At 47.3% G+C, this 20,639-nt stretch overlaps 1 protein-coding gene across 1 annotated transcript in view; it reads left to right on the top strand.

Annotated features, from left to right (window-relative positions):
* Positions 1-20,639, top strand: part of PDS5B (PDS5 cohesin associated factor B) — a 220,802-nt gene that overhangs the window by 192,517 nt on the left and 7,646 nt on the right. The window contains exons 31-33 of the mRNA XM_045016151.1: positions 3,718-4,166; positions 4,281-4,382; positions 7,788-7,929. Coding sequence (XP_044872086.1) covers positions 3,718-4,166; positions 4,281-4,382; positions 7,788-7,929 — 693 coding nt within the window. The remainder of the gene's footprint in view (positions 1-3,717; positions 4,167-4,280; positions 4,383-7,787; positions 7,930-20,639) is intronic.

Below are 20,639 nucleotides of genomic sequence, written 5' to 3'. Positions count from 1 at the left end.
CCTGACAATTTGGATTCTGAATCAAATCTTATCCTTCCTAGATTGGTGGACAGATCCTGCCAAAGTTTTGTAAGAGAGTTCCCTTTGCCCTGCCTCAACAATCTCTCACTTTAGTCATGGGGGGCCTCAGACTTAGGTTGGGGGGCTCACTTGGGTCTCATACAGCTACAAGGTCTCTGGTCTCCCAAGATCTAAGGCTACATATAAATGTCAGGGAATTGAGAGCTACCCAGTTAGCTTTCATGGCGTTTCTTCCACACATCAAGGGGAAGGGGCTTGTTGGTTCTGACTGACAATACAACGGCTGTGTTTTATGTAAACAAGGAGAAGCCCAATTTTCACAGCTGTCAGGAAGCGATTCTACTTTGGGACTTCTGCATTGCTAACTCTATACTTCTGAAAGCAGCTCTCCTTCCAGGGATCCAGAAAACCCTGGCCGACCACCTAAGCCAGTGATCCCCAACCTTTTCGTCATCAAGAGGCATCGCCGCCAAAATGCTGCTGGATTTCAGCGGCATTTCGGCGGATGCTTGACCGCTGGCCAGGACGCAGGCGCATTTAGATGCGCCCGCGGGCACCGCATTGGGGACCCCTGACCTAAGCAAATTGTGTATCAATCACCATGAGTGGTCCCTTTGTCTGGATATAGCATCTCTGTTTTCTAGTTCTGGGGAACTCCCCAAGTGGATCTATTTGCAATAAAACACAACTGAAAGTGCCACTGTTTTGCTCTCAAGTGGGCCCCAGCCCTGGTTTACTAACAGACTTTTCTACTGGTGTGGTTAGACAGTCTTCTGTAACCTTTTCCTCCCATCCCTCGCCTGCCCAGAGTTCTGTGCAAAATCAAACAGGGCAAGGCTAATCTTTTACTCATTGGCGCCATAGGCAGAATTCGGGGGGTGGCATTTTGTGCGCTCCCCACAGGGCGCGCGGGAGCTTCCGGTTCCACTCCCATCGCACCGCTGAAGAAGGACCCTTTGCCGAAATGCTGCAGGCGATAGTGGCAGTCATTGAGCTGCTCAATTGCTTGCCGCTGTTTTCCGCGGCACGTCGGTAGAAGGTCCTTCTTCGGCAGCGCACCCAGAGTGGAACCGGAAGCTCCCGTGAGCCCCGTGGAGAGCGCACAAAATGCCGCCCCCCCGAATCCTGGCGCCCTAGGCAGCTGCCTAGGGTCGCCTAATGGAAGCGCCGGCCCTGATTGCCCCAGTGTGCCCCCATCAGTACTGGTTCTTGTAGTTGTTAGACTTGTCAATCGACCCCCACCCCCCATTGTCACTCCTGCTACACGAAGAGTTGATTTTGCCTAATCACAGCCGCCTCCTTCAATCCAGTCTACAGACCCTTCATCTGACAGTCTGGAGGCTTCATGGCTAACATCTACAGAGTGGTCCTGGAAGTGCTTCTAAATAGTAGTATTAACTTAGCTAAATGAGAGGTTCTCCAGCTGGTTCAGAGTGAAAACAGTTTTCCCAGGCCTTGCTTTTATTCAGCATGTTTTGGACTATCTTCTGTCTCTAAAGCATCCAGGGTTAGCAAGTGCACCTCACAGTTGTCTCAGCCTTCCTCCTGCCTATTGATAACCACTCACTTTTTTTTTTTTTCAAATCTGATGTCCATTAAATTTCTGAAAGGCTTGGACAGACTTTTTCCACAGGTGCAGGATCCTGTTCCCCCACGGAGCTTTAATCTAGTCTTAGTAAAGCCAGTGGGTCCTCCTTTTGCACCTGTAGTGACTTGCTCTCTTTTGAACCTTTCTATAAAGATTGCATTTCAGGCTAATACAAAAGCCACCAGAGTGGGGGAACTGAGGACATTTAGTATCAGATACAGTTTTCTTCACAGAGAATCTTCATCCTCACCCAAGGTTTCTTGCTAAGGTGGTTTCCAGTTTCCATTTAACCAAGCAATCTTCTTGCTGAGCTTTTTCTCAAAGCCTCATGGCCATAAGGTGAGGAGAGGCTTCATAATCTAGATGTTAGAAGAGCTTTATCTTTTTATCTGGACTGGACCAAGCCTTTTTAGGTCTTTGACATAATTGTTCATTGTGTTTGCATATGGAATAAAATGCTGCCCACTATCCACTCAAAGGCTCTCACCTTGAATTTCCAGTTGTATTCACTTATGCTAATGTGATGCCTCTAGCTAGAGCATTAGGTCATTCAACTAGGTCCCAAGCAGCTTCTGCGGCCTTTCTGGCTCACATTCCCATATTAAACATTTGCAAAGCAGCAACCTGGTCTTCGTGTCATAAATTTGCCTCTAATTACGCAATCTTTCAACAGTCTAGAGACAATGTCAGAGTTGGACAAGTAGTCCTCCAATCCCTGTTGAAATAGACTCCAAGCCCACCTCTATTTTGGAATTTGGACTGGTAACTTGAACCACAACTAGATATACATGACTAAGCTGAGAAAATGTGATCTGGTCCACTGTAAAAAATGGTTAGTAAGCTTTCTCTAGCTGCTGTTGCACATATCCATTCTATGCCTCTCCCTTCTTACCCTCTCTATCAGAATCTATCTGGTAGTGAGAGGTGTCAGGGCGGCTCTGCCCTTTATGCCTGTGCACTGTGTGTGAGGCACTGGCGGGTGCTTATGTTGCCCCAACTGATACTGCAAAGGGAAAAATGCTCCAACTGTGCACTGGAGCGCACACAGAGCTACAATAGGATGGACATGTACAATACATCTCAAAGAACAATAGTTATGGAAAGGCTAGTAACTTAAAAAAAACAAAACAGTAACCAGGTCATTTTCTTCTAGTTAATATCTCATCCTGTAGGCTTCCCTGTTCTTTCTCACAACTCTTTCTCACTGACTGGGCTTTCCACCTTTTTCTTGAGCAAAGATGGGGTACCGGAGCAGAGACTTCTCTGCATAAACTCTGATTACTAATTTAAGACTTCACAGGGTAGTTTGAAAGGAGAAATGTCCAATCTGTATTTGAATGGCATACTGGTGAACATATCTGCTTTCAACCAAATGGGGACAGAGCAGATGTCAGTATGCATTTAAGCATTATATTTGGATTGCAATATAATGATGTTGCTTTACTAAATGTATTATTGGTGTAAAATGATGTAATGATGTAAATTTCCTTTTGGAATGCTCTCCCTTTTGTGTGTGTGTGGGGGGTCTAAATATAATATAGTCTTGTGTATAGGCAGGGAGATCAAGTGTTATAATTTTTCAGCTACACTGAGCCCAACACCAAAAGTATGAAACTGGGAATACTGTATTTGGAGAACATAATTTACATATTATTTTAAGTAACCTATTTTCTGCAAGCTCCTCCTATACAAAACCAGACAAGATACTATATCTTGGTCCTTTACCACCATTAAAGAATAGGATTATGGGTATTTTTGCAATGTCTTAATTACCCAGTTACTTGCATATTTTCACAGCTGAGAATCCAAGTGAGCAAGGCCCCACATGTTGGTAGGCCTTAATAGCCAGCTTCCTTAGAATATTTTCTGTTATCTTGTCAACGTGTGTGTGTGTGTGTTTCTTTATTTATTTATTTATTTATATACCCTTGCAAAGGTATTTGAAGTGTGGTGCAAGATCTTACTGTAATACCTTAACTTTAAGGCTTTATTTATTGAGGATGAAAAATTGCCATAAATTACTCTTCTTCATGGATTGAAAATCACTTTAGTCAAATAAGATCATTAAAATGTTTCATTAAAAAAAGTAACGTAATCTGTCTTTTCAGTCAGAGATGGAGAAGCCCAGGGGTAGAAAGAAAGCAACCATCACAGACTCAGAAGAGAAGTTGGGCATAGATGACCTGAGTAAATTGGGGCAAGAACAGAAACTTAGAGGGAGTCAGCGGGGGAGGAAGAGAGCTGCAGTTGTTTCAGAATCTGATGAACCACAGTGGCCAGAGGAAAAGAGGCTAAAGGAAGATGTATTAGAAAGTGAGGATGAACAAAACAGTCCACCAAAGAAGGGAAGAAGAGGACGACCTCCTAAAGCAGCTAGTGGGGGTACACCAAAGGAAGAACCAGCAGCAAAGACATCTAAAAGGGGCAGAAAAAAAGCAGTGCCTGTATCATCAGTAGTGGAGGAAGAGGAAGAGGAGGAGGAGGAAGGGCAAAGTGAAAACGTGGAACAGAAGCCAAAAGGCAGGCAATACAGGACACCAAGAAGAGCGCAACAAAGGTGTGTCTCTTTTCTTATAAGTGCATTCTTAAAAAACAAACAAAACAAAAAAACACACACCTTGGATATTAACTATAATTTGATATTTTGCAATTTGGGTCTCCCTCAAAACAGAGTAGAACCATCTGAAACTAGTGCAGTTGAATCAACACAGTCTACACCACAGAAAAGACGAGGAAGGCCACCAAAAACACCACCATCACAGCAAAAAAAAGGGTAAGTTCTGAATGTAACCTTCTGAATTTTCGTCTAGCCTTCCTATTGAAAGGTCAGGCTTTATCCACTTGGAGACCATCTCAGTGGTTAATATTTTTTATACAAGATGTGCTACAGTCTACAGAGAGTTACTATTCTTGAAGGTCTTAGGCACGTGGTTTGCCTCACTTCTCCGTAGTTACCTGTAGAACTGTAGGTATCTGAAGCTCAGTCAATATATATGACAGGAGTATGGTGAATAAAGAGGAAGAACTGGAAATATTAGTACATAAGCTAAATTATTGTTTAATTGGCATCACAGAGACTAGGTGGGATAAGTTTAATGACTGGTATATTAGTATAGAGCAGGGATGGCCAAACCCTGGCTCATAATCCACATGTGCCTCTTTAACAGTTAAAGTGAGGTGCGCAGAGCCCACCATGCCCTCCCCCCCCCTCCACACACACACACCATTCTTCACCTACCAGACTGGCAGGGCTTCTGCCATGCAGCAAGGTGGTGGGGCTTGAGACTTCAGCCCTGCGGGGTAGCCCCAAGCCTCGGCTAACAGTCCTGAGCACTGGCAGGTGTGCCCAGCTCTTGAAGTTCTGAAGATTATCATATGTGGCTCAGGGAGGTGGTGGAATCTCCTTCGTTAGAGGTTTTTAAGGGATGGCATGTTGCATCATACAACAAGAATGTATATACTTGTCTGAGGTCCAGAAGGTGGTGAGATTGGTAAAATTAAAAGGTATCAAAGATGGGTGTGAAATCTACTGTAGACCACCAAATCAGTACAAGGAGGGGTGGATAAGGCATTTCTAGAACAAATAACAGAAATAGCCAAAATGTAAGACCTTTCATTAATGCGGGTCTTTAACTACACAGACATTGGTCGGAAAAGTTGTATGGCAAAATGCAAAATTTCTAGTAAGTTCTTGGGATGTATTGGGGGCAACTTTTTGTTCCAGAAAATGGAGGAAATAACCAGGAGGGCAGCCATTTTAGACTTGATTCTGACTAACGGAGGAATTGGTAGCGAATTTGAAGAAGGAAGGCAATTTGGGTGAAAGTGATCATGAAATGATAGATTTCATGAGTCTAAGGAAAGAAAGAAGAAAGAGCTGCAGAAGAAAAACAATGGCCTTTTTAAAAAAAAAAAGGGAGGGGGGAGGAGGGGCTCAAACTGGAATATAAGGTCCCATAGGAAGAAAATCTAAGGGATGAAGTAGTTCACGAGACTCCACAGTTTCTCAGGTTAAAGTGTTAAAGGCATAACTGCAAACTATCCCAGTGTGAAGAAAAGATAGGAAGAATAGTAAGAGGCCAATATGGCTACATAAATAGCTCTATAATTACCTGAAAATCAGAAAAGAATCCTACAAAAAGTGGAAACAGATGAATTGCCAAAGAGGAGTACAAAAGAATAGCACAAGATTGTAGGGGCAAAATCAGAAAGGCTTGAGCATGGGACATAAAAGGAAGTAAGAACAAGTTCTTTAAATACATTGGGAGCAAGAGAGACTAAGGAAAGTGTAGGTCCTCTACTCGCCAGGGAAGGAGATCTAATAACTGATGACATCAAGAAGGCTGACATCAAGAATGGCTGTTTTGCTTCAGTCTTCACTAAAAAGGTTAATATATAAATAAATAAATATATGGAGATATAGAACTGGAAGGGACCTTGAAAGGTCATTGAGTCCAGTCCCCTGCCTTCACTAGCAGAACCAAGTACTGTCCCTGATGGGTTGTTTTTTTTGTTTTTGTTTTTCCCCAGATCCCTAAATGGCCCCCTCAAGGATTGAACTCACAACCCTGGGTTTAGCAGGCAGCGAACATAATACCTATCTTTAAAAAGGGGAAGAAAGCATACATGGAATTATAGACCAGTGAGCTTGACTTCGATACCTGGGAAGATACTGGAATAAATAATTAAACAATCAGTTTATAATCACCTAGAGAATAATAGTGTTATGAGGAATAGCCAGTATGGATTTGTCAGGAACAAATTATGCCAAGCCAACCTTTTTTGACAGGCTTACTGGCCTGTTGGATAGGAGAGAAACAGTAAACATGGTATATCTTGATTTTTAGTAAGGTTTTTGACACAGTCCCACATGACAGTCTCATAAGCAAACTAGGGAAATGTAGTAAATGTAGGGAAATGAAATTACTAAAGGTGGGTGAGCAACTGGTTGAATGACCATACTCAAAGAGTAGTTATGGTTCACTGTCAAACTGGGAGGATGTATCTAGTGAGGACCTGCAGGGGTGAGTCCTAGGTCTGATGCTATTCAGTATTTTCAAAAATGACTTGGATAATGGAGTGGAGAGCATGCATGTGTGAATGACCCCAAACTGGGATGGGTTGCAAGCACTTTGGAGGGCAAGATTAGTGACTTGGACAAATTGGAGAATTCATATGAAATTCAATAAAGAGAAGTGCAAAGTACTTCACTTAGGAACGAAAAAATCAGATTGCTAAGCAGAAGGGTTCATGCATTTTGGAGGTGGCCACTCGAAATGATGTGGGCAATTGGGGGTTAGTGTTATGCATAAAGGGTTTGAAGTGGGCAATTAAGGGTAGCAGACCATGTAGTACACCTCTACCCCGATATAACGCTGTCCTCGGAAGCCAAAAAATCTTACCGCATTATAGGTGAAACCCATTATATCGAACTTGCTTTGATCCGCTGGAGCGTGCGCGCGCACTGCTTTACCGCGTTGTATCCAAATTCGTGTTATATTGGATCGCGTTATATCGGGGTAGAGGTGTATATTACAAAGTGTTGTAATAAGCCACAAAACCAGTGATTAAGTCCATGTTTTTTGGTGTCTAGCAAAGTTCCTAAGCATACCTTTTGAAGGTGTTGTGCAGGTTTCCCTTGAGGACAAGTATTGAAAGATCAGATATGGAGTGATTGCTTTGTGAAAAGTGTTCTCCCATGAGAGAGATGGTGCTTTTGTCTTTCATTTTACCACAAAACCAATGATGTACCTGAGAACCATGAAACCCAACAATATAACTGAGCTATAGCTATCATTTCGTAAAGGTTATTGATATGAAAAAAAAAAAAACACCCCTTGGCCTGCAATTTGACTTAAGGTGTTGGGAAGAAAAATATATCCAATTTAAGCTCAACATAAGTAGTCCTAAACATATTAATGGTCTGTCCTCATAAATATCTTGTACTCCTGATATTTTATCCTGGAGTAATTTTGGTTGCAAAATCACTCAGCCTAATAGAATCTCTACCCTCTGGTTACAGATAAAAGTAGGTGGGCACTTATACTATAAGTTTTACAGGAAGCAAATTAAGAACAACTGTTTAAAAGGCTAGCTGGAAGTTTTTTTCCATTGCAGAGTTTGTGTGCTTAAAGACCCATGTGCTGTAAAATTAATTTATTACGATTTTTAATTTTAGCCGTGCTGTGCGCACCAAACAAGCAGCAAGCAAAGAAAACGAATCTAGTGAAGAGATGGATATATTTCAGGGTAGTTCTCCTATCAGTGATGACATTCCTCAAGAAGAAGTAATGGAGGAAGGGGAAGTTTCGACGATCAGTGTAAGATACATGTTTGAAATGTGTTCTGTAGATCTATGTGGTACTTCTATTCCTAATGTTGATGAGCAAAAACTCACTTTTCAGATTCTGATAGTGTATACTTTAGCTCTCAAGATATATTTATAAGTAGAGCTGGTGAGAATTTTCCATGAGTGTTTTTTGGTGAAAAATAGGAATTCTGCAGAATTGAAATTTTGTATGGGAAAATTGTTGATTTTTGTCAGACACTTTCAATTTTCCGTAAATTTCCAAAAATTTTGTTTCAAGACCTTACTAATCTCAGCATTTGCCTGAGCTGCTGTGATGCCTCATGGGGGTTGTAATTCATGTGCTTCTTACCTCCATTCTTCTCCATGGGCAGGACACCCCAGCCAAACTGCATCTCCCGTGATACATCACAGTCATGGAATTCCTATGATGCACCTAGGCCAAAGGGAAGGAAAGATTGTCAGACATCCTGGGAGTCCTGTGATTGTGGGGATGTGGTTCAGTTGTGGAACCTAGCCCCTGGGAAAATTGGGGACGTGATCTGACCAATAACTCCCATGAAGTATTGCAGTGGCTCGGGCATATGCAGATTAATGCCCTGAAATGAAACATTTTGACATTTCTGAATAAACATATTCACAATGTTTTTTGTTCCACTATAAATTTCAACATTTTGACTTTACATCCAGATTTGGGATGAAGACAAATGTTGAAATTCAGAAGTTCCCATACAGTGGAAATCTTGTTTTTTTCAATTAGCTGTATGTATGAACTCCTTCAATATAAACCTCTACATCATAAATATCAAATATGTACCTATATTGGTGATGTATATTTTTAAGTGGGTGTGCTTGTTTGCCTTTTGTGTAAGAGGATGTTTTAAGGTGGTCTTTTCATGATCAATGTCACTAGCTGAATGTCTGAAATATAAGAGTGAGAATATTTGTGTAATTTAGCTATAGTCATTTTTAACTTCGGTTTTTTTAATGGTAACACTAAAGCATGTATATTTGCATAAGGATTATATTATTCAGGCATCCTTATCTCTATTAACAATTTTTAAATCATATTTCCTAGTTTTCTGCCAGGAAAAAAAATGAGCCTTAATAGTTAAGATTAGGTATACTGGGGACATCAAGTTTTGTGTAGTGCCTGGCTCCTAAATTCAGTAGGAGATGGGGAGGTTTTTCAAGTTAAATTCCGGAGTTCTGGAAAGAGAGGAGTTGATAGTTTTTGAGCTGGAATAAAGCTCTTTGAGGACTGTATAATTTATTATGAAAGGTGGACAATGAGTGGCCAGAATAAAAATTGAGATAGGAGGCACTCCCTGGCTCAGTGTATTTCCTTTTATTTTTTTAAGCCCCATTCCTTCCTCACCTACATTCTATGTTGCCTTTTAAACTTTAAAGGAATTTGGCAGCTCTTTCCCTACTACATCTGAAAAACTTTCATTTTCCTTGTCCTGTGAAGCTGAGGAAGTCTGCATGTTAGGAAAGTGTCGTTCACTATGATGTGCCAAGCAAACAGACTTTAAACTAAGATAATTTAACACTTATGGCTTAGTTTTATGTACTTACCATTTTAAATGCTAAAGCTTTTAAGCAAAAAATGCTGAAGTACTTAACCATCTCAGTAAGAATGAAGTTTGCTTGTAGAAGAAGAAAATATTAAGAAGCTCAGTGAAGTCCTGGAATGACCCTAAATTCCAGGGTATTGGGGAGCTACTGAATGTCCTTGAGTACGTGGTTGACTGCATTCATCTCCAGAATTGGGAACCTCATAGGTCGGAAGAAGTGATTGAAAGAGAGATGCAGCCAACAACCCCTGGATCCTGAGGAGTTTGAGTCTTCAGAGATTTGGTTTCTGGGGTCTACTTAGCCTGTTGAACTCAAAGTATAATTTAGTATCTGTACCGCGGTAGCATATAGAAGTCCCACTTATGGGTCATGGCCCCATTGTGCTAGGCACTGTAAAAAGTCATAACAAAAAAATTCTCCCTGCCCCAAAGAGCTTCAAACTAAATGTAAGACAAGAGGAATAAGGTGGGTACAGATAGCAGGAGCATAAGGAAACAAAGATGCTACTGGTCAACATGATAGGCAGTGGTCTCAACATGTCAACTGCCCAGCCATTGTAAAGTTCTTTGTAGGTAAAATATAGCTATATTTATATGGTATAAACCATATAAGCTACTTTAAGGAGCTCAGTAAATTGAACAGAAGTTCTTCTTTGAGTGCTTGCTCATGTTGATTTCATTGTAGGTGTGCACACACCCACGTGCGCAGTCATCGGAGATTTTTACCTTAGCGGTATCTGTAGGGCCGGCTGTGTCACCCCCTTGAGTGTAGCACTCATGCGCTGGTATATCAAGCGCTGCTGGCCCTATGCACTCTCAGTTCTTTCTTACTGCCTGTGGTGGTCAGTTGGAGTGCCTTTCCTTGCTCATCAAGGACTTGCGGTTTTCCATATCTTGGACTTTGTGTCTTTAGGCTTGTACATCGTTATCTTTACTGTTAAGTACCTGTTAAGTGTTGTAGTTAGAGTTGGGTTCCAGTGGGGACTTCACCCCCAGTGGGGCATGTCCCAGTCTCTGGGCTTTAAGCAAGGCCACCCAGAGGATTCAGGGGGCCAGGGGCAAAGCGGGGGAGCTGCGGTGCTTGTACTTACCTGGTGGCAGTCCGTGTCTTGGCAGCACTGAAGGGCCCCCTGCCACCGAAATGCCGCCGAAGACCCGGACCGCCGCCGGGCCAGGGCTCACGGGGCCCCAGCAGGGCCTGGGGCAAATTCCACCTCCCCTGCCCCCCGCACACACACACACAGCCCTGGCTTTAAGCCCTACAATTCCTGTAACGCACCTATGCCTGTTAGCAACCCCGATGGCAGCTGCCTCAAGTGCCTGGGGGAAGCACACATTAAAGAAAGGTGCAAGATTTGTAAGAACTTTTGTCCTTGCACCCAGAAGGAGAGGGATATCAGGCTCAGGGCTCTCCTTATGGAATCCGCCTGCCATAAGTTGACTAGCACCTTGACATCAGCACAAAGTGCACCACCGGCACCATTGCCCACCCGGCACCATTCTTCGTCGCTGGTCCCTAAGAAGAGAGCTAAAAAACACAGCTCGCCGACGAAGAAGGTGGCAGTGAACAAAGAGCCTGCCCCAAGTTGCCCATCCACACTGGAGCCCCACAGTCGACCATCTCCTGCTGAGGCCGTTAGCCTGGGGAAAGGTCCTCCTCTGACTTCAGCGAGTGGTACAGGGCCAACTTTCCTCCCGGCACCGACACCTTCATGAACTCAGGTGCTGAAGGAGCTCAAACCTCTGCCCATGCTGACAGCACAACCAGTGCTGCAGGCCTCAACTAAAGCTCCTCAAGCCAGTCGATAAGGTTCCCCAAGGAGCGGTGGAGCACTACCGATTCCTTGAGACAATGGCGCGCTGTCCACTTCCACACCGATGGACACCAGTACCATCGTCTAGATCATCGCAAACTTCTCTTCGGTCTCCAACGTCGTGGTCGCTGCTGTTGCGATGTTATTCGCCAAGGGAAAGCCACCAGTCCCCCTATTATCGAAGTCAGCCGCAGTCCCAGAGGTCCTCGTCCTGACGCTGTTCCCGGTCACCACCGCCGTGGGAATGATCTCCCTCCTGCTTCCAATCTCCCCGGCACTGCACCTGCTCGCCGTGCCGTTGGTACCGATCCCCAGGACACCGGTCTCCAGTGTCGGTGGTCTTAAGGCAAACTCGGGCCTTGACAGCCCTTCTGTGGTCTCCAGAGGGTGGTTCCTCCAGAACTGAGGGGCATTTCAGCCCGCCGCCCCAACCTCAGTGGCGAGACTGGGCATCCGAGCCAGTGGTGGCATCAGGACAGTGGCCTGCTCAGTGGCCATGTTGGAATACCTGGGTGAGTCCAGTCATAGTGTTGTCCCCCTCGGCTTACTCGTCGGTCAAAGCCGTGTAGCAGTGATCATCGGCACCGGGCCCGGGGCCGAAGATGCACCTGGTGTCCGAGGTTCAGGAGGCTGCACCTACACCTAACTCATCCTCCCCAGCGGAGGAGGAGGAACAAGCCCCCCATCCACGGGTTCAGTACTCCTAGTCGTCCCCTGACGAAGCAGTCGGTGGGCCCTCCAGTGCCAGCCCTCCTGACGACTTCAAGGACCACCAGGCCTTGCTCTGACGGCTGGCTGACAACTTGGGCCTGCAAGTGGAGGAGATGGCTGAGGAAGAGGACACTTTTCAGCGTACTGTCAGCCTTCACCACATCCGTATTGCACTACCTGTGCACGACGGGGTCTTGAAAATTGCCAAAGGCATCAGGCAGACACCCTGTAAATACTGTACGTAGTGACACACTGTACAGGGGAGAGGTGCTGTATATACACCTTCCACCTCAAAGCAGACTGAGGAAGAAGTACTTTGTGCTGGCCAAAAGCTTTGAATAACTATATACCCTCACTCCTCCTGGCTCGCTGGTGGTCTCTGCGGCCAATGAAAAAGAGAAGCAGGGGCACACCAACTCCACCCCATGAAATAAGGAGGTAAAAAGATTTGACTTGTCCAGAAGAAAAATTTATTCCACTGCAAGTCTACAATTTCAGGTGGTGAATCACCAGGCCCTCCTGCACCACTATATCTTCAGTTTATGGGACTCTCTCCATAAACTCAAGGACTCCCTCCCACAGGACTGAGCCCAGGAGTTTGTTACTCTGGTGCAGGAGGGCACCTTGGCGGCCCACTCTGCTCTTCAGATGGCATGGGTCGCGGCAAACTCAGCAGCTGGGGTGGTGGCGGCATCTGTGCCGGTTATGAAGCACAGCTCCTGGCTTCAGGTCGCTTTGATGGGAACGGTCTATTTTCCAAGCAGATTGATGCGAGGCTGCACAGGGTGAAGGACACCAAGGACACCCTCCGTTTGTTGATATCCACACACTTCAGTTGGCACATAAGCCATTCCGGACGCCCCTGCCGTCAAGGTCCTGGTGGTCTTGCCCCAGACCTGCAATTAGGAGGGATGGGGCACTGCTTTTAGTCATTGCCACCCTTCTACTTCCCGCTCGCCTGCGCAAGCCGGCCAGACCAAGCATTCTGCAGGGCTGAAACACTTGTTTTGATGGCACGATTGAGAGCGATGCCCCAGCCAATTCCCTGGGTCCACTACCTTCCTCAATCACCTGTTCCCCTACCGCTTGGCCTGGTTGCGGGTTATGTCAGACCTCTGGGTCCTGGACATATCATCGCGGGGCTATACCCTGCAATTTTTGGCCGGCCCTCCGTCCCACCCCCACCACTTCCCCGTCCCTCTTCAGGGACCCTTCTCATGATCAACTCCTTGTTCAGGAGGTCGAGAACGTCCTGTATCTGAGGACTCTGTGGAGGAGGTTCCTCGGGACAAGAAAGGAAAGGGATTCTACTCCCAGTACTTCATAATCCCAAAAGCGAAAGGGGGCCTCTGATCCATCCTGGACCTGTGTTTCCTCAACATGTCTCTCAACATCTGTCTGCATCTGGTGGGGCACAAGGCTGCAAGTACGTACGTGGTCAGCAATGCTCGACTTCATCTGCGTCTGCTGCAGGTGCGGCTGGCCTTGGTCTGTATCCCCAACAAACACTCTCTGGACAGAGTGGTCACAGTACCAAGCCACATCCTTTCGTCCCAGTTGGTGGTTGGACCCCAAGTCAGTGCTTCAGGATCCAGACGCAGATCTGGGCTGGGGACCCCAGCTGGGCGAACTCAGCACCTAGGGCCGCTGGCTGCAGGATGATCTGGCCCTCCACGTCAATGTCAGGGAACTCAGAGCAGTTCGCCTGGCCTGCCAGGCATTCTTGCCCCACCTGAAAGGCAAGGTAATGCAGGGTCCTGACTGACAATACTGCTGCGATGTACTACATCAACAGGCAGGGAGGGGCCAGATCCTCAGTCCTCTGTCAGGAGGCGCTTAGCCTATGGGCTTCTGTGTGTGGCATGCCATTCATCTGATTGCTGCCCATCTGCCTGGCTCCAGGAACATCCTTCCAGATCATCTCAACATGACCTTCTCGTCTCACCACGAGTGGTCCCTCCATCCGGAGATGGTCAGGTTGATTTTTTCCAACAGTGGGGAACTCCCCAGGTGGATTTGTTCATGTCCAGGATGAACAGGAAGTGCCACCAGTTCTGCTCCTTCCAAGATCTGGACAAGGGCTCCCTCTTGGACGCCTTCCTCATTCCGTGGATGGGGGGTGCTCATGTATGCTTTTCCACCAGTGCTATTGATCCATAGGGTCCTGGTGAAGATCAAACAGGAGAGAGCAAGAGTCATCCTTGTGGCCCCGTCAGCACTGGTTCGGCATGCTGATGTACCTGTCGACAGTAGCCCTCTTCCTGCTGCCCTTTCGACCGGATCTGCCATCGCAGAACCACGGAAACCTGCTGCATCCAAACCTGGTGGCTGAATGCGGAGGAAAGAGCTTGTTCGGCCCGCGTTCAGCAGGTGTTGCTCGGCAGCAGAAAACCCTCTATCAGGGCAACCTACCTGGTGAAGTGGAAAAGGTTTGAATGCTGGGCCTCAGAGAGGCGTGTCTGGGCCGAGCAAGCCTTTGCTGTAGGACATCCTGGATTACTTGTTGCATTTGAAACTTCAAGGGTTGTACTTTTCCTCTGTCAAGGTCCACCTGGTGGCCATCTCAGCACTGCACCCCCTGGTCCAGGGCGGGTCCCTCTTCGCCCATTCTATGATGGTGCATTCCTTGAAAGGGCTGGAGTGCCTCTACCCACGTGTCCAGGAGCTGGTTTCCACCCTGGGACCTGAACCGTGTGCTTTCCAGACCCATGGGTCCTCCCTTCAAACCCGTGGCTTCCTTATCTCTCCTCCTCCTGTCCTGGAAGGTCTCCTTTTTGGTCGCTATAACATCAGCCCATAGGGTGTCAGAGATCAGGGTGCTCACTTTGGAACCGCCCTATATGTGCGTTTTTTGTTTTTTTTCAAGAACAAGGTGAAGCTGCATCCTCACCCGGCTTTCCTGCCCAAGGTTGTGTCCCAGTTTCATATTGGCCAGGATATATTTTTACCTGTCCACTGCCCGAAGCCCCATGCATCAGATGAGGAACGAAGGCTTCACACCCTGGACGTCAGGTGGGCACTGGCTTTCTACTGTTGTGGAAAAATTGACCACACTGTAGAATTTTGGGGTCAGACACAGCCTGATGGCTCCTTTATTTCGAGTATGCATACAAGGAAGGTCGGCAGATCCCCCCAGCAGGGAGTTTCAGCCGCCTTAGGAAATTTTCACAGCTTCACACTTATAAAGGCAAAAACCGCAAAGCGTAATCACACATTACAAATCTTATTATCCTTATTAGGTATATTCTTTATAGCAGACCTATCAGAGTCCTTCTGGGGCCGCACTTTGGACCCTATCGCCTTCTAGGGTTTTTCCTGTTATTCCCTAGGGCTTCTGGTTTCACCATTTTCCTTTCTTGCGTTAACCTATCTTACGTACCTTATTGTTTACTAAATTGCTTAATATAACTGCGTCTAGATGTCTTGTACAATAAGCTGTTTCCCAATTACCCCTTATGCCCCCCTACATGCGGTTCCATTGTACAAGACCTAAATTTTCCATTGCTATCACACTGTTATATGTTATATGAGGCCATGATACATAATTACCAGTTGGTGTTGGTTCCTCTTTTCTATGGCCTCTTTGATTATGCCATACTATTGCAAATTTTCCACTAGGTATATGGCAGTCTACTTATGCTAAGCTAACTGTTGAATTCTAGGCCCATTACTTATGCTAAGCTAACTTAATTTGGGCCAGCGAGATAGAGTTTTGGGGAGATGCAAGGTGTGGTATGTAGGGTTTAGAAAATCCCCAACAACCCCCTCCTTTTGATGCTTTATGCATCAACCATCTACGCCTTCAATAAAAATGGTCATCAGACCGTGGACCTCGGGGTGTTCTTCCTGAGGTGTTTCATACCCATTGTAATAGGTTATTTCCAGGGAGTCGTAAACAGAGTCGTAAACAGGAGACTCAGGCTCTAACACAGATTCCCTCAGTGGGGCAAGGGGCACGGGGTATGGGGGTGGTGGCGGGAAAGTCAGGACAGTGGGGGTTGCAGGCTGGGTGCGGCAACGGGTGCAACAACAATAACAGGCACAAATGCCTAACAGGAGACCTCCCCCAACGAGACCCCAGAAAAGAAAATTATGCATCTGAGGGGGGTGGAAGACGCTGGAGATAATACAAAGAAGATCCGAGCCTGTACAGAGGGTTGTAACCCGATGGGCTGTTTCGAAGGCTCGGAGTTCGGTGTTATATGTGGTCTCCAAAACGTCTACTTGGTCCTTCAGCTGGGAAAGTTTGCGAATTTCAGGCAAAAGGGTCTCAAGGGAATGGAACCGATCTAGCACTAGGGCGGCCCAGTCAAAGGGGACTGAAAATGATAGAGAAACCTGATAGCGTCGATCTGCAGGCCAATAAACCACTTGGGATCCCAAGGCTGTGGTTAAATTGAAAACAGTGTCCAGTAAGGTTGTAGAATTAACAAGGACACAACTATTGTTTGCCTCGAGAATAGTTTTGGAACTTAGGGTTGCTAGCTTACCCCAACCTTCCCAGCAGACATGTTCATGGAGAACGATGATTTCGCCGGGCTTTAACTTACGGATGCACCGGAGCTGAGGGGGCTGTAGAGGCCACAGGGTCCATAACGAGCCCTGGCCTATCCAAATATCAGGGGTTATCTCCGCAGCACTAACTAAGAATCTATTGGGGCCATGGGGTGGCTTAATCTCCCAAACGTCCTGATGGATAACCCAATCCCACAAACATCCCCCCCAAGGGCCTGGGAGGATCCGATAAGTGGGAGCCCATATACCGCCCACAGGCCCATAGGCTTGAAAGGAGCACTGAGAGCGTTGGCAATCCCAACCAGAAAACCTCCATGTATGTCTCCAAGGCCACAGTTCTGGGGGAACACCCGAGGTGTTTCGAAGGGCAGTGGGCCACGCCTGGTGCCTAAGGTCCTCTCGGATATCTGCCAGCTGAGTGTTAAGAAAATCCTGAACCTCCGAGCAAGCTAGGTCCCACTGCAATGCCTTCCCAGCCCCAGAAATGTGGTACACCATCTGGGAGAGGAGATCGTGGGTCAGGACGTTAAGGGTGGAGATAACATGTAATTCCCCTATCCCCGCCTTAAGTCCCGTTACCTGTGCCGCGGAGATAAGGCCAGCCGCATGTTCGAGCTGTCCCAACCTTGACTCATGTTGGGAGGTCTTAAGAACACTCCAGGCCGAGGCCGCACTATTTGCACCCTTCCATAATGTGTCGGCGATCCCTCTCTTAGCCCGTTGCCCCCCTATCAGGAAGCGCTGTTGCATGAGCCTAACGGCCGCTCCCTTAGAGCAGTTGGGGTAGGTGGCGGCAATTTGAAAGTGGGACAGTGGGAGGGAAAATCTAATTGTCCCTAGTGTGGCATCTAAAATAGTCCATCGGAATCCCGTAATGTCGCCCTTTCCCTTTGTTTCATACCAGAGTTGATGGGCGTGTACATGGAGATCCCTCTTGGCAGTGGACATATTAACGGACAGGGTGGGGGTATACTGGATTAGGGTACAAGTAAAGTTCGCTGTGGGGGGAAGGGTTTGCTCGCAGGTAAAGTCAGGGGCGAAGGGGCAGTGTCGGCTGGTAAGTACTGCAGCTTTAGAGGCTAGAGTAACCAGATAACAGAGGGAACCCGATTCGTCCTTGGCATGGCATGAGCCGGGGAGCAACATAGCATCCACATTGTCCTGCCACCCGTGCATAAAATAGGTTTTCACCTTGGGTTCGGAATCAGGGGCAGTGGTGATATTAACATGGTCTATAAATACAGTGCCCATGGATTCCCAGGAAATAATTCGTTGGTACAACTGGCTGGGATGGTCTCGAAGGGCAAAATACAGTCGGGCGGAACAGTAAGAAAATAAGTCCCCAGAGAGGGAAGGCCGAGGCCACTGCAGAACATTTGAGTGTTCAGTCAGCAACCGGAAAGTGTGGGGGGTGGCTGATCTAGGGGCACGGGAGGCTCTTGTGGAAATTGGATAATCGGGGGACGTATGGTTAACGGGAGGGGGAAAGGTGGGAGGAGGGGTAGGCAACAGTTCAGGAATGGTAACGCAGGGAGATGGGACCTGGCCTTCCACACATTTTGCTGCTTGAGGGATGAACCCCAAAACCCAATCAGTGCCACATTGCCACGAATATCCCCCGCAGTTCCCTCCCTGCCATTGTACAATATAGCGTCTTTTCCACCAGGGCCAATTTTTAACATCCTCAATAGTCAGGGACTTTTGTCCCTCCTTTTCTCCTTCCCCTTCCGGTGGAGACCTTCGTTTGCGAATTGAAGGAATGGGGGAGGGCTCTAACTCTTGCGCTGGGGGACTTAGAGGAAGATCGCAAGTGGGTATGGAGGGAGCATCTGCCTTCGCGGGAACCCAAAAGTACATGAAAGAGTCATGAAGGTTTAAAAGCAACAGGAGCAGCATAGTAACACAAATAAACCATAGGGAGGGCATGAGCCATCTCCGCACCATAGCAGATTCCCTTATGGCTCTAGGAGCCGCCATGTCCAGGTGAATCTTGCAAGGGGGATTAGCTCCCTATGCGTCCTTCAATGTCCTTTTTCTGAGATTATATCTGGACCCGGCTGGGGGAGCAACGGGAGGAAGACCCTCAGGATCCGGGGGCACGGGAACCTCAGGAACAGGGACCTCAGGAGCGGGAATCTCGTGGATCTCAGGAACAACCGGTACTACAGACATGCTAGTACGGTCCTCAGGAGCCGGAGAACGTTTACACTGTGAAGCGTGGACCCAGCCGGCAAGCCCTTTGCACTTTACCGCTGCGTGAGTGGTCAGCAACACCTGGTAGGGGCCTTTCCAGCGAGGCTCAAGGGAGGACTTGCGTTGGTGCACCTTAGTATACACCCAGTCTCCTGGTTGCAACGGATGGCATGCAGTGTCCGCCGGTTTAGGGAGGGCTTCGCGGACCTGTGAATGAACAGACCTGACAGAGCGAATTAATGATCTGCAGTATTCGAGCACGGTATCATCAGTAAGCTGTAAATCTACCTGATTGGGGTGTAAGGGCGGGGAAACAGGCATCCTCATTGGGCGAGCCATGAGGATCTCATGTGGAGATAGGCCATGTTTGCGCATAGGAGTATTCCTCATCTGCATCAAAACTAAGGGTAAGGCATCAGGCCACTTGAGACCTGTCTCAACACACAACTTTGCCAGTTTGTTCTTAAGTTCCCCATTTTTGCGTTCCACAGCGCCTGCACTCTGCGGGTGGTGCGCACAATGGAACCGCTGGTCAATATGAAGGGCTTTACAGACATTCTGCATGATTTGTCCGGTAAAATGCGTGCCTCGGTCGCTGTTAATAGAGAGAGGCAAGCCAAATCTGGGAATAAAGTCTCTTAGGAGGCGCTTGGCTACTGTGATGGAATCGGCCTTTGCGCACGGGTAAGCTTCCACCCATCCTGAGTACATACACACGCAGACCAACACATATTCGTAAGAGCAACATTTAGGCAGGCTGATAAAATCAACCTGTATGTTCACAAATGGCCCCCATGGGGCAGGGTGGGCCGATAGTTTGGTGGGGACTGGTTTTCCCCCGTTGTGGGCCAAGCAGATCGGGCAGGAATCACAGTATTGCTTGGCTACGCTTGAGAAACGTGGAGCATACCACTGTTTGGCCACCGTAGCAACCATACCTCCCTTGCCTATGTGGGCCAACCCGTGGGCCAACCGGGCCAAATGAGGGAGTAGGGCTTGTGGTGCAACCGGGCGGCCACCTGGGTCACACCACAAGGCGTCCTCAGGGTGCTGCACACACCCTGATAGTTTCCAGGCTACCCTTTCCTTATCAGAGGCGGATTCCTGTAACCTTACAAGATCCTGGAAAGGGTCGTCTAGTGGAATGGGTTTAGGAGTGCAGAGGGGGAGGAGAGTGGTAGGAGCCGGAGGCCTAGAAAGGGCCGCCAGCCTGGCGGCATTATCCGCCAGGGCATTTCCTCTAGTAACATCATCACAGGGTTTTTGGTGGGCTGGACACTTAACTACAGCAATCGAGGAAGGAGCTTGGAGCGCGGATAAAAGAGCAGCAACATAAGGGCCATGGCAAATAGGTGAACCGCTGGAGGTGAGGAAACCTCTGTACTTCCAGAGTTGTCCATAGTCATGTACAACCCCAAAGGCATATCTAGAGTCTGTATAAATAGTGACAGACCGCCCGGTGGCTAGAAGGCAGGCCCGTGTAAGGGCCACCAACTCTGCCACTTGAGCGGAGCCCACGGCTGGGAGAGAAAAAGCCTCTACCGTCCCATGTGAGTCACAGACAGCATAGCCTGCTACAAGCAGGCCCCTTGAGTCCCGGAGGCAAGAACCATCCACGAAGAGTATTAAATCAGGATTGGAAAGGGGGGTATCTTGCAAATCCGGTCTTGGAACAACAAGACTACTAGTGACAGAAACACAGTCGTGGGGTTCACCATCAACTGCAGAAGGCAATAAGGAAGCTGGGTTAAGGACAGGGCATCTGGCCAAGGTTACATTCGCTGCATTTAGAAGCAGCATTTCATACTTAGTGAGACGTGAATTAGAAAAATGCTGGGTTTTTCCTTTAGTTAATAAGGCTGTAACTGCATGTGGGACGGCAACGGTTAAAGGATGTCCCAACACCAAGGTGG

Source organism: Mauremys mutica, chromosome 1, assembly GCF_020497125.1.
Source record: "Mauremys mutica isolate MM-2020 ecotype Southern chromosome 1, ASM2049712v1, whole genome shotgun sequence".
Classification (NCBI taxonomy): domain Eukaryota; kingdom Metazoa; phylum Chordata; order Testudines; family Geoemydidae; genus Mauremys; species Mauremys mutica.
This window is presented reverse-complemented; position numbering and strand designations above follow the sequence as displayed.